Source organism: Scatophagus argus, chromosome 1 (assembly GCF_020382885.2).
Source record: "Scatophagus argus isolate fScaArg1 chromosome 1, fScaArg1.pri, whole genome shotgun sequence".
Lineage (NCBI taxonomy): Eukaryota > Metazoa > Chordata > Actinopteri > Scatophagidae > Scatophagus > Scatophagus argus.
In genome coordinates this window covers 748,805-768,203 of record NC_058493.1, presented here as the reverse complement: position 1 = coordinate 768,203, position 19,399 = coordinate 748,805, and the positions used below count along the sequence as shown (strand labels likewise).

Genomic DNA, 19,399 nt, shown 5'->3' with positions numbered 1-19,399 from the left:
GCAACCAAAGTCAACTCTCATCTTCTCTCTGGTGTAGGTTTTCCAACACTCTCCTGTTCCTCCTCCTTGTCTCAAACAGTGCTTGTTTCTTTGTTGTAATAAACAACCAGTGAACAAAAGTAAAAGGGGTTAACCCCAAATCACTGGTAATAATTTAGGATTATTATCTGCAGTGAGCATACAAAACAGATCGTGGGTTTAGCTACTAATCAGTGGAATTTTTGTTCTTGTCTTGTTACACCCTCACTGAACCTGTTTCCCATAATTTTTCGTCATTTCATTTCATTGATGCAATTATTGTTCTCAGAGTTTATTAACTGTGACTGTCAGATCAGATTTTTTTAACCAACATGAAAAGCTTGAGAGCCATACCAATAGTGACTAAAATTTTAAGTCTTAAAATGCAGCAATACCCCTCACCCACCCAACTCCCGCCACCATCTCTCACCTCTTCATCCTTTTCAAGCTCCAGCCCCGTCTCCATAAGGTTTTCCTCAAATTCCTCCCGCTTGAAGCGTTTGTCATGCTCATGATAGTCAGTCTGTTGTTCTTGGGCAGCAATCTCTGGGTCTTCCTTTGGCTGCAGTGGGGCTCGACTGCTTCTCATGCTGAAACTGCGCCGAAGTCTTTGAATGAAATTGTTGTCGCCAGTTTTGGATGACCTGTGTCGGATACCGCTGGGCTTCTGGATGTGATATGCCAGCACGTAATCCACCCTCCGCCGTCCATCAGAGAAGTATGGGCCTAGCCGTGAACATACAGCTGAACGATCATCCACACAAAGATTTCTCATTGGCTAGAAACAAGAAGAGATAAAATATCACAGAATAATGAATATGTTTCAAAATATTTTTTACCTCTAAAACAAAATAAGCTAATGTTTACTAAATGCTGCAAGTTGAACAGTTTCTCTTTCTCTAGGTTCTTTAATGCCATAGGCTATCATTCTTGGTGATCACAACGTCAATGGTCACTTTCAAAGGAATTCAATGTGGGAGCAATCTCACATTTTACAAGTACATTCACCCTCTCTTTCACTTTAATTTGACCTTTTATTAATTTAGGTTTATGCTGAGTTACAGTCAAATTTCACATATTCAATAACCAACAGCAAAGTTTGATTTTACATTTACTTTCATCAACATTTTGACAGGCATAATTTCAAGATGAAGGGTAGACAGTTTTTGTTTTTTGCATTGTTTGTGCTTGATTTAATTTTTTTTTCATTTTAGTTAACATTCTTCTGGTTCAGAGAACACCTGATTCCCATCATGTAAAAGACACACTGCTGCAATGAGCAGTGTTAAACCCATGCAAAGGGGCCTAGGACTACACCAAATGCCACAGAAAGCGGGGGTTGGGGAGTGAGCCTTTTGTTTGTGTTTTTAACAGTTCATTTCACAGGTGTAATTTAGAGTTATTCTGTTTACATTTTACAGTGTAAATATCAAGTTAGAAACAAACTATCTTGTGCTTATTTGTATTTAATTTGTTGTGTTTTGCCTGCCCCTTATGTATTTTTTCATTAGGCATTAGGAAGCAGGTAGAAAATATAAGCTTCAAGAAGTGAGGGAGAAGAAATCAGGTAGGAAACATGATGACAAGATAAAGTTTTCTGCATTTTTGGCCATGTTGATTAGCTGTGCTGCTGAGGCAGAAAGGAAATCAGAGGGCTATGGAAGCTGCAAGCCAGTTTTTGGATATCATGGGAACTACTGAAGAGGAAGTTCAGTGGAGAGATTTTTCAGGTATTCTCATTACATTAGATAATAGGAAGAACCTTTCATTCCCTTTTCATATTGGTAAAATTAGACATGAGAATTGAGTGGACACTGAATCAAGCAGGTAGGCAATGATGCAATTTTTTGGATGCAAATTGTCTTTAAAAACCAACAAAGAATAAGATTTATATCAGTCAGGAATATATTGCTGCAGTATGCAGAGAAGTCAGAAGATTTAGGAGATAACTGCAATGTGGAGGAATGCAAAGTAGATGAAGAGCAGACTAAGTGCCTGCACGGCAAGGGAAATCACCATGAGGGGATCAGTTCAGTGTCCACAGGGAATTAAGGAAGTGAAAGCGAATAATATGAAATTACAGCCGTACAATAAATACACTTAACACCAACTATACAGTGCTACTTCATGAAATACAGAGAGAATCAAGCATTGTGCTACATGGACCTTACAGCAGTAATATTACATTAATCAAAATTTACATCATCAGTGACTTTTACATTGACATTTACAACACAGCAAAAGATAGCAGAAAGGATGAATGGAAAGAGAAGGAAACAGAAACAAAATAAAATTTCAAAAATGTTTCTGAGCATAAATGTATCTTAATGTGAAGAATTCACATCCATCCATCCATTTTCTATACTGCTTATCCGTCAGGGTTGCGGGGGAGCTGGAGCCTATCCCAGCTGACTACGGGCGAGAGGCGGGGTTCACCCTGGACTGGTCGCCAGTCAATCACAGGGCTGACACACAAAGACAACCACACACTCTCACAGTCACACCTAGGGGCAATTTAGAGTAGCCAGTTAACCTAATGTGCATGTTTTTGGTATTGTGGGAGGAAGCCGGAGAACCCGGAGAAAACCCACACAGGCACAGGGAGAACATGCAAACTCCACATAGAAGGGCCCAGACCGGGATTTGAACCTGGCGACAGTGCTAACCACTGCACCACCGTGCCGCCCAAGAATTCACATCATAAATGAAATATTAAATTTAATCATCTTGTTTGCTTTGCCTTTTCTCATTTTTTTCGGTCAATAAAAACTCACATTTCTATTAGTTTGTGAATTTCTAAACATTGTTTCTAAACATGTATGTAATATGAACCAACAAACTTAGATAATGCCCAAACTTTAACACATCGTGTTGTTGAAAAATTTGAAAACTGGACACTTCTGTAAAATCAGTTAGCTAATATCTCTGATGTCTGGCTTTTTTGTTAGATCTAAGCGGTAATTAAGTCAAAGCAAGCACCTCTGGAACAATAAGATTTCATTGTCTCTCAGTGACAAGAATATAGGATCTACATACTTAGAATCTATGAATCACAGTAATACTGCACATTTAGAACAGAATATTAATGGCCAGAGATAAAAGTGTCATTTCAAGACTAAAGTCATGTACTTATGCACCTGTAAAATCCGTCAAAATATGCACTTAACTGAACCTTGAGTTTTAGAATATTTTATTCCAGATACACTATATAGACACAAGTATTGGGATCCAGTGAAGGGAAATCTTAATGTTTCAGCATACCAAGACATTTTGGAAAATGCTATGCCTTTGAAGGCAACGAAGGCCCTTTTCTATTCCAGCATGACTGTGCCTCACTGCACAATACAAGGTCCATTAAGACATGGGTGGATGAATTTGGTGTGGAAGAACTTGACTGGCCTGCAAAGAACCCTGACCTCAACCAGATCAAACATCTTTGGGATGAACTGGAGCAGAGACTACAAAATCAGTGCCTGACCTCACAAATACTCCACTGCATGAATGGGCAACCCCCCCAAAGAAACACCTTTTCAGAGCCTTCTCAGAAGAGTGGAAGCTGTTATAGCTGCAAAACTATCTGTGTATTTGGAATGCGTCCCTGTTGGTGTAATGATCAAGTGTCCCAAAACTTTTTTCTATATATTGTATTTTTTTCAGCAGGTCATGTTGCACGCAATGATCAAACACACAGAAATCTTCAGCTGCTTCTACCGACCTCCCACAAGTTGACATACAGTACAACAGGATAGCTGTTTATCAAATTGTATAAACTCTAACAGATAAATCTTTGTTTCGATTACATTATATGAAAATTTATGATGTCTATGGGACATTATGTCACTGTGGCACCAAAGAAACATAAGGACATAACAGGGAAAAAATACAGGACACACATGAAACTGATATAAACAACTGTGGGCTTATATAAACATTTAAATCTAAAAATAAAATATGTGCTACATATAGTCTGCCATAGCAATTCCAGGCTAAACAATATTAAACTTGACTACAGCCATGGCCTTAAAGTAAACCAAACTGAAAGATGAATACAAGCTGATGTTCAAAATTTGTTTTTTAGCAGTTTGTTTAGGTCAGTTGTTTACAAATTACTTCACAAGTCTCTTCCATGGGTGATGTATTGTTGGTAACAAAATGTGAGATAAATGTCATGGCAATCTATTCCACAGTTGTTGAGACATTTCACTGTGAATCTAAAATGTCAACATGCTGGTGATGCCAGTCAGGGCATCAACACAGTCAGGAAAACATGGGGATGATGGGGATGATGAATATCCGCATGAAAAACCATTGCACTTTGGAGTATTTTGCACAGGACTAAAGCGGTTGACAGAACAACATAGAGAAAGAAAACTGTTTATGTTATAATATTGTATAATTCTATACAATATACAATATTGTATAATTCTATTAATCTTACATATATTATGATTATATATAATATATAATTTAAAGCTGCACTAAGAAATATTGTGAAGGCTGTTGCTTTTACCAGTCGATCACACTGAACATCACTGAACATTTATTAAATATTTGTTGTCTGTTTTTTTAAATTAAATTCATACAAAGAAATACACACTGATCAGCCACAACATTAACACACTGACATGTGAAGTGAATAACATTAATCATTTGTTTACAATGCAATATTCTGCAGGGAAACCTGGCAGTGACGCGGATGTTCTTGACACACACCACTCAACTCACTAAAGATGGAAGACCAAATACATCCACCCTCAGTGTACAGGACCCAAAGGATTCAACTAGTCATCAACTGAAATGCTGTTTTCTTTCACGATGTAGGAGAGAATCGGATAAATGCCTTTTGAATGATTATTTGTTCATCTGTCATCAGTTAACAGTACTTAAGCAAATAAACTTAATAAATAAATATGAATAGATTCTGACTCTGTAAAATGTAAGACCTAAACCTAAAAAAGTGACAACTGAGAGTATACAGTACATACAATGAAATATGGGGTCCGAGGATAGCACATACTGAATGGGAATTTATCTCAACATTCAAAGCCATTGATATCCAACAGTGAGGTTTACATGGTGATAGAAAGGCAATTACATGGCAATACATATTTAAGTTCAGACAGTAAACAACAATAAGAAAGAGTCATACTGAATGGAGAGGAGTTACCTTCATGGTCATAGCTCAACAATGAATCTAATTAACCAATACTGACACTATAGGCACAGCACTGAAAGATGAAAGTGACATATTTTGTTATTGGACGGAACTCACTCCAACGAAATTCGTGCTCTGCATTTAACCCACCCAAGTGACGTGCACACACACACAGCAAACCCGGGGCAGTGGGCGACCGCGTGCAGCGCCCGGGGAGCAGTGGGGGTTAGGTACCTTGCTCAAGGGTACGGGGAATCAAACCAGCGATCCACCGGTTACGGGTCCGACACCCTAACCGCTGATCCACGACTGCCCCAGTGACAAGCTTTCTTGTCTGTACAGCCACCATTCCTGTATGTGTAGTCTGTGTGTCTGTGACAGGAAGTACCATGAGGGACTGGTGTGTGTGTGTGTCTGTGTGTGTGAATGTCTTTGTATATACTGTATATAGCTCCCAGCCTCCTACCAGACACACACGCACACACTCATCTTCTGCCCTCCTTCAAGAAGAAGTAGTCATAGCTACAAAGGTCAAAGAGCGCTTCTCTGAGGGCGCATGAGGATGTGGTGGTGTACGCATCATTACAGCAATAGGAACCATGTTCTCATCAAGCCACCGGGAAATGAGGTTCTCCTCTTCCACATGCACACAGCCACCCACCCACACACACACACACACACACACACAGCCATATTAAGCTTAAGGCTTGGGCAATCCAGCAGTCTTGAAGTCAGTAATGATTTTCAGTGTAGTACTGAGCTGCATGTATCAGCTGGAACAGTTAGTTTTTACATGCTGTCAAATCACAAAATGTTCCCGTGGACTTCCGTAGCCGGCAACCCACAATGCCAATAACAAACCTGATATGCTTCTCTGCCTTGCTGGGTTAATCTGACAAGATTATTTTTTGTCTAAGTTGATTGCAGGTCGAGATCAACTGCCGAGTGAGCTAGACTGACTTACAAGAAGAGAGAGAGCAGCACACAGCATTGTCACTTCATAAACTTTGTCTCAACAGAGACGATCTGTGTATGAGCGGATCGAGTTCATCCAAACCTATATACATGAATAAATTATCCACCCTCACCAGATTCTTTTCTCTGATTAAAAGATCTGCACCTGCACGGCGTTCCACTACAGCTCTACTGGTCCCTGTATGTTGTATTGACTATAAAATCATGATAATTCCAGGTGATTTCTTTATTGTGTGTTGTACTGATGTGCTTTCCTTAATGACTTACTTAAATGTTTCCATGCACACAGTAATGTCCCTGCAGTACTCAAATTTCACAGTATGGACTGAAACTATATATGACTTTTTGTCTGTGTAAAGAACACAGAAAATTAATTACTGAATATCTTATGGTTATTCTGTGTATACTGCAGTTCTTATTATTCTGTGAGACTCCTGAGCACATCTTCCATACTCCATGATGAAAATAGTTTAATTGATCAAATTTTCATTCTTTATTCAGTCATTATGTAATTTTGTTCTTTTCTGAGCAGATTCAAAGGCAGCTACAATCTTGTGTTGTTTAATGAAAATCAAATTGAATTTTGAATTTTGACTGCTAATAGGAAAAGCTAACTACCTATGTATAAATGTCCTGAAAAGATTTACCATAATTTCCGGACTATAAGCTGCTACTTTCTTCACACGCTTTGAACCCTGTTTAAACAATGATGTGGCTAATTTATGGATTTTCCTCAAGACAAAAGTGACATTGAGAGCGACAACGAAAGAGAGACTCACAATGTGGACACCTGCGGCTTATAGACACTTGTGGCCTATATATGCTCAAGTTTTTTTCTTCTTAAATTTAGTGGGTGTGGCTTATATTCAGGTATGCTCAATAGTCTGCTATAGTCGCAGCTTTACTAGCTTAACCATAATGAACAGCAGAGTGATGACAATGTACTGATGCTTCTAAACACATACTTGGAGATCCTCTTGCAAAATAGACACTGGCCCACCTACAACACAGGTACGCTCTTGAATGGGCAGGAATGTGCTTGTTGAGACTATCTGAGCAAGTGACCCTGGGCGTCTATCGATGCACTATCCACTATTCAGTGCTGTTTAGGCAGGAACCTTCAAAAATATTCAGCAGGTGGTTTTAATGTTGTGGCTGAGTGGTGTATTGACTAAATAAACATAAATAAAAAATAAATATCATAATTACATGAAATATTTATCTAACTATATTTTTCTTAGCTACATTCATTTGAGACAGGCCAATCTTGCCTTAACACATTGGAAAGGACAGCTATGAAAATAATAGAATCACAATGAAAATTCAGTATTTCAGTAATACTTCAGTAATACACCTATTTAGATTTTAATCATGGTAAAACATTCCAGTGTCTGCAGTCACTTCCCTCAGTCACTGCATCACACACAGCAGCAGTAATGGAATGATAGCATGGATGTAGTCTCTTACTATGGAGTCGTTGCTCCTTGCCTTGGTGTCGACAAAATCCACATCCAGGTTCTTCTCTTCACCAGGGACTGGCAGGTAGTTGTCACTCCTCCTCATCATGGCGGGCTCCTGCTGTGCGGTGCCTAAGGGCTCACAAGGAGGAGAACCTAGGAGAAGAACATAGACATGGATTTATAAAAATCCTGTTCCTACAGGAAGAAGAAGGAGAAAAAGAAGAAAAAACGCCTGCATGTTCATACCCATGTACGAAATATAACACAAATCTCCCCCAAATGACCCCATCCTACATAGCAAGACTCCCAGACTGAGAGAATTAACCCATAAACTGAGAGACATGCTGCTAGCTAATGGACTGTATTTCTCAAATCAATCACTAGCTGTACACACTCTGGTCAGGAGACAAACCTCTAATGGAACTCTTTATCTCTGAAACAATGTGGTATCACTTAACAACACTCTGCCACACCACGAATCCAACATAAACAAAATAAAGTCATTTACAGGATAAAGGAAACATTAATATGCAACTGTTTCTGCTTTGTTACTGCCTCCAATCTCTTTTGGGCAGATGTTGCTGTGTGGAGACCATGTGACCCGGAAGCTTACTATTGGTCATACAGGCATATACCTTTTAAGGTCAAGGTGATGTCACTGTCATCTTCTCTGGCAGGAGTGGCAGGATTACTAGTCGGGACACCGGATGAGTGTACACCTGCCCTTTTATGTCCACATCAGCTGATCTGACATGGTCATTGTCACTGCGATGAACCTTCTTGATGCGTCCAATGGGCCATAAAGAATAATAAACAGGGTAGCTGGGGATCCACTATCACAACTTCAGCTTTGTCATTCAGATTTGGGCATGAGCATGCCCCCATCATCTCCGATTGAGCAGTTCAAACTCAGGATATACTACTTGTCTGTTGAATTGTAGGCTAATGGTTTGGAGTACAGGATGGTTTCCATTTCTAGCAAAACTGACTGTAGGAACTCTTCTGGCACAGGGCGGGCACAGAATTGTGTTGAACGCAGTTTTGATTAAGCAGATCTCCCTCTACCATGCACCTCCAAAGTGTGGGGCTGCTGGGGGATTGAACTTTAAGGCTGTCTTCTGATCAGCAGGCTGTCTCTGTAACTCAGAGGCAATTCCTTCAAAGGTCTCTCTCAGCTCTCACTCCCTGCCTCTGAAATTGGTACCTCGACCAGACCACTATGAAACATCTCAGTGCCATAACAAAAGAAATCAGTGTCAAGATGCCTTAGAAGATCCAGGTGAACTGCTTGAGTGGTCAAGCACTTGAAAATTATTCCCCAGCACTTCTCCATCCGCCCTCCTATCTTTACTGAAAACAGCCCAAAACAAGCTACTCCTGACAAATAGAATACTGACAAGGAGTGGAATGCACTCGTTTGGGGGATACCGTGACCTTGCTACCATGAAGGACAGGTGAATGCTACTCATCCCATCCCTGCTGATCATCCCAGAAGTGCTGATGATCTTTGCGCAGGTGGTGTAAGGTTGCAGGAATCCCAAGGGGTCATACTGTGTAGCCAAAACCGTATGTTTCTCAAGGTTGGCACCTCGTAGATCACAAACCTGTGCTTATACCTGAGAGTGTCTATTGCAAACGCCAACTGAGTCCTGAAGTGGATTCAAGGGGGTCAGTTTAGTCCTGAGCTAGCCAGTGACTGTCAAATCAGGCTTCTTGGGGTAGGAGTTTCAGAGTGACAGGGACATTATAAGCCCACTGGTGTAGATCAAAGCGGAGTCCAGGTATGCATCAGGTATTAGTCAGGCCTCATCCAGCTTTGACTGATCTTCCTATATTTGGTACTTAAACAGAGGCGGCAAACAATATCACGAACACTGTAAAGGCAGGTCTTAGGGTTGGTTTACTATATGCCTGAGACATACTCTCTTTCTGTCTTAGGCACATAACTGTGAGAAGATTGGTACAATGGCAATGAACGGTTAAGGGGAGGAGTCCCTTGGCTATAGATTCTGACTTTGTATTTTCCAGCAGCCACCCCGTAGTCTTCTAACTTTCACTCTTACAACCCTGGATTTAAATCTTCCTTAGGATCAGAATGAGGTGAAATGTAGGACTGGTTAGATTCATCCTCTGGTGCTCCACAGGCCTGAGTATAATCCAGAGCTGAGGGGAAAGGTGTGGGTGATACGACTACTAGTGGCAGTACATAGGAAGTATGACTCACATCTGGGCCATAAGCAGTACTGATGTCTGCGTTCAGTGCACAAGATACTTCAGTCAGCTCCTTTATCTCTGTACAAACGTATGTGCAGTAAAGGGTGCACAGAACATCTTCTAGGCTTGTGGCAGTCTAGCACTCTGTAGCTGAACCACTCTAATCTTGTCTGATATGTTATAATCTGGATACATCTTCTTCTGTTTGGAGGAGATCTCAGGGAAGAACTCATCAAGAACTCTATTCCTCCTGGTGGGGCTAGTTTGGTACCTCAAGCTGAGCAGCATTCCATAAAGCTGTCTGGCATGAATCTCTGTTGACTGAGGGGGCGTTATCTGGACGGATCTGTCCTCTGAGAGTGGAAGCTCACTCTCTGGTGTTGATGGCCTCCTAGGCATGTCCCCATAAACTGAGAGACACACTGCTAGCTAGTGGACTGTATTTCTCAAATAGCTGTAAACACTCTGGTCAGGAGATAAATGTCTAATGGAACTCTTTATCTCTGAGTGAAACAATGTGGTGTCAGTTAGCAACACTCGATCACACCCCAAATCCAACCCGACCTAATCACAATCGTTTACAGGGTAGACATAAATATGCAGCTGCTTCTGCTTTGTTACAGCCTCCAATCTCTTTCGGGAAAACAGTTTTGTATTTCTTTCAGTGACGCTGTGCAGATAAAGCAGAACTCTCAAGTGCTATTGCTGGTTCAAACTACACCTCAAACTTCAATATTTATTTCAGACATTTTCCTTTATAGGTATGGTTCAAACTACTATAGCACACTGTACTAAATATTACAGGAATCCACGAAAGAAAGCCTGAGGCGTAATTTTTTTTGTATTTAAGCAGAGTTGTTTTGATTTAAATGGCTTTATATGACTGTATTTGAATGAAATTTGCCTGTAGCCTCAGTCTATAACGTAAAGTAAAAAAAAACAAAAAAACAATAACAATATTGCATCAGATACTCAGTATTAAAAGACTGATCAGACTGACCTGTGAGCTGTGTGACTTTTTAACAATAAATTGTAACAATCCAAAAACAACGCCTCAGACCCCCGGGTCCACATTTAGTAATCAGGCCACAGGCAAAGTTATATAGATGTGACATGGTAAAAGAGTCTGATCTGAAAATGACTAATATGGTTCTTAAGTCTAATCTCACAACACATGTCATTTCATTACAGTTCCCCAGTGCATGCCCTGACTTGACCTGATGGCAGTAGACACATCACAGTACTTCTGACAGAAGACAGGGGTTCACTTCACAAGTCTAGAAGGTGCACATCTGAATTTCCCAAACCAATCCTTAACAACAAAATGTCCCTTTGAATGAAGCCCTACATACAGCAGTGGAAGGTTCTCTGCATAAACACATAAATTGAAGGATGTACTTGCCACTTTACATCATTAATTAACCACTAATATACAACTGAAGCTAAGGCAAAATTCTGAATATTGTCATTAAAAAGACTTATGAGGCATTAATGAAGGGCAAAAATAAACAGATGTATTCGAGGATGCATTCACCACTTTTCATCATGAACAGGAAACTGTGGTCTCCATGGATTCTGATAAAGCTCAACTGTTATGATGTATTATGGGCAGTCATCCAGCTGTCATAGCATTTGTCTTTACTGCACAAATGAAGCTAAGGAAAGACTGAGTATTATATAAGAATATTTTATGAGGCAGTTGTATTTTTTGGACTCTCCTCTTACAGGGGGGTAATACTGGGAGGAATGGCTTGCCTGATCTGAATCTGAGCAATGTCCAGTCATTGGACTTGGCACCAGGACACCCTAGGTTGAAGGTCGATGATCAACTTTGTAGTCATATCAGTGGATCTATGGCCATATCTTCTGGACACTATTGTGAAGAGAGGAGCAGAGCTGTCAACTGATCACCACCCAGTGATCAGTTGGATCAGGTGGCAGGGGAGAATAACCTAAACAAACAGTGAAGGTTTGCTGGGAATGTCTGGCTGAGGACCCTGTCAGGATGATCTTCAACTCCCACCTAAGGCAGAGCTTTGACTGTATCCAGTGGGTGGTGGGGTACATGGAATCCGAGTGGGCCAAGTTCTATGCAGCCATTGCTGGGGTGGCTGCTCAGAAGGTCGCTGGGGCTCGTCGCGGCAGCAGTCCCTGATAGTGCTGGTAGACACCCGCAGTGAAGAGTGCCGTCAAGCTGAAGAAGGAGGGGAAGGAGTAAGGGGCCTAACCCAACTCCAAAGCCTCAGCTCAGACAGGATTGTGCTCCAGGTGAAGCATGCATGGGAGCAAGCTTGTGTAATTTCTGAAGACTGAAATACTTGAAGTGATGTAACATGTCCGGCATTACAAGTTTGATTTTGTACAGTACATTAAGCCTTCAGTGCATAATAATATGTCATCGTATATAGAACGTGAATAGATGTGCCACCCCCGAGCGGCTGCAAATGCAGTAGTAGTTGTTAGTTAAGTCATTTAATTTATTTTGTAAATTGTTTGTAAATTGTTTATTATCAATGCCTACCTCTGTTTTTCACTATCCACTTGCTGTGGTAACAAGGTGAATTTCCCCATTGTGGGACAATAAAGGGATTCTTATCTTATCCTAATAATATAGTCAATTGCATGAATAAAGCACTTTGTTAATGGTCCTCTGAGATTGTTGCTTCGTGCAGTTTATTTTCAAAATATAATTTTTCTGTAATCATAAAATATATGTTTTAGGTATGTATAATGTTTTAAAATATCTATTATGGTTTATTATGTGCAGCTACAGTATTCTGTAACAGCACAACCTTGCTGCTATGATCTGTCAAATGTCTTGGCAGTCTAAATGCGTAGCATCCAGCATCAGTCTTGAAATGTTTTCCCTATAACTATGAGTAGTCTGCCTATCTGGCTATGTATAATCAAGACAGGCATTGTGATTTAATGTACACTTAAATATGAAATATTTTTGTTTTGGGTAACAGATCAGGGAATAACCAGTACGTATAGGGCAATTAGAGCAGAGAGTAAACTGAGACTTCCAGCAAATAGTTATTATCTTGATGTTAAAAACTGCTTGTTGTCTTGAGTTCAGGTTCTGGGTACAAAATGATGTTTCAAAAGCCAGGAATCTCAATACCTGCTGAAATATTCAACTCACCAGGGGAAGTCATCGTCACACATTAGGACACCAATCAACCTCCCATGACTATTGTTGCAGACAGATAGTTTCCACGAAATGCATCATAAATAATTAAAGATCTAACAGGATGTAATGGCATCTGTTATCACTATATAGACAAATGTATTTATTATCAAATTCTGGTGTAGTATGGGGCTGTTTTCCTGGGACTGGGCTAGGCCTCTTACTTCCAGTGAAGGGAAATCTTAATGCTTTGGCATACCAAGACATTTTGAACAATGTTATGCTTACAACTTTATGGCAACAGTTTGGGAAAGCCCTTTTCTATTCCAGCATGGCTGTGCCCCACTGCACAAAGCAAGGTCCATAAAGACATGGTTCTACGAGTTTGGCGTGGAAGAACTTGACTGGCCCGCACAGAGCCCTGACCTCAACCCTATCCAGGATCTTTGGATAAACTGGAATGGAGATTGCGAGCCAGGCCTCGCAAATGCTCAACTGCATGAATGGGCAAAATTACTTAAAGAAAGCCTTCCCAGAAGATAAGCTGTTATAGCTGTTATGCGATGTCATTAAAGTCCCTTTTGGTGTAATGGCTATATGTCCCAATACGTTTGTCCACATAAAGGAAGTTAAATACAATATGAATTTAACTTGCAGATGTAAGTTAAAGCTGACTTTTGATTTCATATGAAATAGAAACACCTGTCTTCTGGGTGAAAGTCCTGTATGTTCATTCATTCACCCTGACCTCCTGGACAGCATTAAATGTCAAAAAAATGTTTGCAATACTAAACACTCAATACTAAAATTACTTAAGACGTTGGCATTTCATATAGTATTTGGTGATACTGCGGGTGTATAGAGGATGAGTGAGCTCACATTACTATCTAACCCTAAGGTTCACTTCAGGTCTATAGAACGTTTTAGCATCCTTCAGCCTATTGTTTTGGTGTTTGGACCCGCAAATTTATTGTTTTGATAGCAGCCGGCTGAGGTAATCCTCTACACCAACTCCAAAATTTGGGGAAAGTATGAATGATTTACAGACCAAAATATGTAAATATAGGGCCCAAGTTTAAAAAATCCCTTTTGACAACAGTCAGCTTGCTACTCATTCATTTAGACAGGATTACTGTGAATGTGTACTTGTGATTACACCGTACATGTAAAAAGACAAAAAGTATTGAAATAACATTCAGTACTGCCTCATGTCTTTTATCCACAGTTAGTTGAAGATCTGAAGATCCTGTGCATCCACCAATCACCCACACTACCCTACATGAAACAATTCTGATTTAGTCCCTAAAGGCTACTGGCAACATGTTTCCATTAAGCTAAGGTTGTTTCTTGTGGTCCGGATTGTGTTTACATGCCACACATAAAGTGAATAAATACAAACTAAATATAAATTATACTAATTTCACATAAGGTCAGGTCAAATGTTATTTATCTAGGCAATTATAAAATCTGAACGAGCCCCTTAAGGTTATGTTTGCACTAGATGATTATAATAATGTTATGATATAATAATGTTAATAATAATCATAATAATGTATTAAGAAGAAGAAATAATCTCGGTGCTAACACGCATGTTAAAATGATCATCATGTCTGTAGCAGCAAAAGGCGGCAGCATCTCAGTGTCAAATGCTGTTTGGCTGGACTCCAGGCAGCACTGATGTGAGGTTCCCTTCATACAAACGTCTCATAATGTGCTCTCATGTGCGTATCGGCAGCCACTATCCAAATAAATCATCCGCTGTTTTAGGGAGATCTCAGACAAATTGCAAAAAGCTTTTTTGTGTGTTTCTTACAATTTTTTACAAATAAATGTGTGCAGGAATGAAGCGCTCTTACCGGGTTCCTCTGCACTACAGTGCTGCTTTAGGCTGCTGACAGGATCGTTTCCATCCATTTCGTGTCGCTCCATTGGATTTAAAAAGGCGCTCAAAAGGACCTCAACCAGATCTACAATGCCGCCGCTCTCAGCATCTATTCCTCCGTGCTCTCCGTGGCTTTACAGCTTGCTGCGCTGTTGCGTGGAGACGCTAGATAGAGAGCTGTCGCTTGTGCATTCTTTTGAAAGGTGATAGATTACTATCAAACTGTTCCCTGTCGAAATGTTAGAAAAACAAGTATTTGTCTAAATGAGACGGCAGAGCGTATTTATCTCAATGGAATGATAACAGAAACAATTTCAGAGGCAAATAAATGCTGCCTGCATTACATGACATCTGTCCGAAACTATTCTGTGCTAAAACACATCTAGTCTGAGTGTGAGGACGTCCTCTGTATAAATAGTAATATCCACTCACACGCTGCAGAGACATTTCGCGCAGGGAAGGTTGGCGAAAATCGTGTCAATTATGATGCGTTCACACCCATAGGAAATGTGTATTTCCTGTCTTTGGCTACAGCTCTGTTCCCATCTCAGTTCCTATACTGATACGTTTCACTGCAACTTTCAAACAATTAATCCTACAACAATTGGAGAAGGATTATCATTTTATGACAATCAATTTTTCTTTCTTTCTGTCTTTTATCAAGCGTAGTTTAGCATTCTTAGGGAGAGGGATAGGGAGGTAAAACTTGCATGAACTCATCTTGTGGCCCACGTTTTACAGCAGCTCAAATGAAAAGCACTAATATTTTGTAGCCTTCTACCCTTCTAGCTCATGGGTATGCCTGTCTTTAAATTACTACAGTGGCATTTTGGTTTAAGTAGAGTAGAGATTAATATTATTTTGGTAAACCATCTTGATTGATTAGAAATTACGCTGTCCCAATTGGGGTTGGATTAAGTGTAGTCCCAGTTTGTGTTTCTCATTACCAATAAGCCTGAGTCACAGAGACATTAAATTTTCTGAAAAATAAACAGACGACCATTATGGTCTTTGAAAAGCCCAGCAGGTAATCTAACGACACACAGCACAACAAATGGGCCTTTTCTGCCTGATCTAAAAAAAAGATGGTAGCCAGACAGTGCTCGGTTTGTACAACAAACTAGAAATTTTACTGCCAGTTACAGTCTAACTTGAGTAACATGTTCATCATTTATTCTTCAAAAGATTAGTTTTTTCATACAGATCTTTTGGAGAGCCCGTGGATTCTGGCAGGTCCTTCAAAACAACATTAAGTTTTGTGACATGACCTCCCCACACATGGGCAATTCTTTGCTATTTATTTCTCTGAAATGAGATTCTTGGCTGTTTGACTAGAATATATAAGAACTACTCGACTAGAATATAATATAATTTAATATGGTAATACACTATGGGAAAAAGCTAGAGCTAAGATAAGGTACGGTATTTTGCTAACAGTATATTAACCAATACCATCCCTCATTTCTCATGCGTGACGGGTTAAATTCTTTGACAAGGATACAGTAGCTGTTAAACTGTAAGTGTTAAGTGTTAAAAGGGGAGACTAAGAGGCTTCTAAGATTGGTTATCTCTTATGGGACCTGAATGCCGCATTGTTCTCGAGCTCGAGCATCACGCAGCCGGTGCCGCCTACTCGCGCTGGGGTCTTGTGGTAGGCACGATATGGTCAAAGCGCTCCAACGAATGTTGTAATGGCCTCGCGTAAATACACAGCAAATCACAGCCGACAGCAAGAGAGAGTACGAGACTCATCAACGCACGTTTTTACACATTAGCAAAACAAAACGTTCAACGTGGAGCAGTTCTCTAAGTTCACATATTTTACACAAGATGCTTGTGGACGGAGCATGGAGCAGATCTCACGGAGAATAGCTGCAACATGTACTAAATATCTCATGACTCAAAAACAACAACAACAACAACAACAAAAAATGTTCCCTTCAGGTTCCTTCCCCTTTATCTCCATAACTATCTGTTACACTGTCCACCTGTTGGTACCTGCGAGGACGCGCTCCTTGTTGAGTGAGCGAAAGACGTGGAGAGTACATTATATTCGTGCTACAAACTAGCCTTTCTCGATTTTTGGACCATTTGAATGTATAATGAACATTTAAATCCTGTAAATGCTTGAAACGTCGATCATGCGCCATGCGAGAGCGTATAGAAAAATGTTTGCCCTGTAGACAAAAAGAGTGTCCAGTTACTGCTGCTACTGTTTAAAACAGCCCAGATAATGAAACCCGGGAGATCCTGTCTTAATGGGCATGTCCTCAGTTGTCATTTACGCGCAAAACAAATGAATGAAAGTAGAGTAACACGGGCAGGTCTCGGACCAATAAGGAGAGAAATGAGTAGCATTTGAAGTGAATGTTTACCTTTTTTTCCAGAGTTAAAGAAATGTCGCTTGTGTAGAAGCGGAATAAGTATTGGCCAGGTAACACTTCCCACTCACCTGGAGAGGCAGAGAAGGAAGTGCTTCAAGCCTCCTTCAGCAAGTCTCTCCTCCCACACAGCAGCCCTGGAGAACATGAAGTCATTGGTGGGTTATGCAACATGACAATATAGCTCAATACATGAGACTGCTGATTGGCCAGGAGCCCACAGAATACATATCGTAAAATAAACGTACGACAAACACCTTGAAATGTCTGGTCATGTGCAAGTCTTTTATTTTTGCAAGTGATCCAGTATCTGCAGTTATTTGTAACTTTTATATACTTTTGATAGACCAAAGCAGCATGATTTCAGCCAAGGCGACAGGGTACCTCCTTAGTTGAGACAGACATGTGTGGGCTTGCAATAGACTGTCAGGAATGAATAAAGGAAGGGACAGACACAGAGACACAGAATTCACAGCAAAGCGAGTGTTATGAAGAACAGATAGCTTGTATGTAGGAAATCATTTTATTGAATGCAAGTGTCTGGCGTGCAGTACATGCCTGAGCAATCTGGACATCCCTGCCTTAGCCAGGGGTGTCATTTCTACAAATGGCAATGTAAGTAAGCATGAACAGGTCTGAACAAAGCAATTCTTTCACATCTGGAGAGTCAGAAAACATAAAAAACAAGAAGTCTAAAATACCCAAAACTTTCATGAAGCTGATGAATACATTTAGCTCAGGTGCATTTTAAAAAGGACTTCTTGTTTGTAATGAAATGTTGTCTGTTAACATTTAAGTTCAAAACAACAAACATTCACACAAGATCATTCAGAAAGCAATGTTTTGTGTCACAAATACATAACACCAACAGTTATAGGCAAATTCTTTTCAAAAGTTTAATACAAGTGCCATAAGTCACTATATACTTACTCGGCATAATTTCTGGTAGTGGGGGAGTACGTTTGCTCTTTCCCCTGATTTATTTAGTTATTTATTTTTTTTAACCACATTTTGTTACTCTGTATTTATACAGGTGTAATGACAACGAATAAATCTAATCTAATAAGTCAAAGTGCATATATTTATAACTGCTTTTGACATTTAAGTGTTAATAGCGACAGACGTTACATTTGAAAAGACTTAAGTGATATTAGCCCACTGAGAAGACTGGTTTGGTACTGATTGTGGCTAGACTGCTGCTGTGTTTTGTTTAGCTTGGGCTGCAGGTGGAAAAATGAACTCTTCATTTGAGCTCTCAGCCATGCTGATCTCCAAACAGGATGTGCTGAGAAACAAATTTGGAGAGATTACAACAGTAGTACTGGATCATCATTTGTAGTGTGTAATTTGTACAAAATGTATTATTACAATGATCAATATTATAATTGCTAACAATTCAATGAAATTTCAGAACTGACAGATTATGTAGAGGAGAATCTCCACTTTGAGCAATTGCATGCCCACAGACTGTAGGCAGCTTGCAGTATGCCTACAGTTTTTCTTAATCAGTAATTTATCTCTGAAAGAATACATTTTAGAGAGTAACCAAACCTGACAGACACTATTAGCTTGACTTACACCAACAGCGAAAAGATCTGCTGTCAGACCAGAGTTCCAGTATGTTTTGTAACCTATTTGTTCTTCTTGCTTCTTCACACACAGCGGCAAATCAAAACCAGGGAGTGCTGTTTGCAAAATATTTCCCAAATGGGTGTCAGTGTGGACAAAAGTCAAAGACTGTTCATTGAAATGCATGCCTTTCCAATGCTGCAGCTAACAGCCAGAGCAGGCCATGGTCTGAGTAAAGGGTGTATTTGAATCAGCTAAGTACGCCTATTGTGTTTCTCACTAATACCAAGACTTCCATTGCCCTGGGTGTTGTTTTACACACCACACCCAAACCTTGTAGAAGAGACAGCATAGATCATGTGGGAGGACTGCCATCACTGAATGACAATGAGGGTGTTTTGGAAAAATGTGCTTGTGACGATGGGCACGTCACACGTACGTGGTGCACATATAGCACCACGCACTTTGACTGAGTATGACAACATATGCACTTTAAGAGCAACAGCACTTTATTGAAGATTTGCACAACACATTTTACACATTTATATGGATGTATTTACCTTATTTCTTGAATATTTATCATTATATTCATTGTCCTTTTTCAGGTCTGACTTT

General features: G+C 40.0%; 1 protein-coding gene across 4 annotated transcripts in view; it reads right to left on the bottom strand.

Annotated features, from left to right (window-relative positions):
- Window positions 1–17,412, bottom strand: part of ano1a (anoctamin 1, calcium activated chloride channel a) — a 67,010-nt gene extending 49,598 nt beyond the window's left edge. For 2 of the 4 annotated variants that reach the window (XM_046383736.1, XM_046383820.1), the window contains exons 1-3: window positions 14,809–15,371; window positions 7,616–7,761; window positions 449–796 (exon numbers count right to left, since the gene is read on the bottom strand). In XM_046383736.1, the coding sequence (XP_046239692.1) occupies window positions 449–796; window positions 7,616–7,761; window positions 14,809–14,881 (567 nt within the window). In that variant the 5' untranslated portion in view covers window positions 14,882–15,371. Of the gene's footprint in view, window positions 1–448; window positions 797–7,615; window positions 7,762–14,808; window positions 15,372–17,209 lie in introns of those variants that run through there. The other 2 variants (XM_046383901.1, XM_046383991.1) reach the window with 2 other exon arrangements.
- Window positions 17,413–19,399: the final 1,987 nt, after the last annotated feature.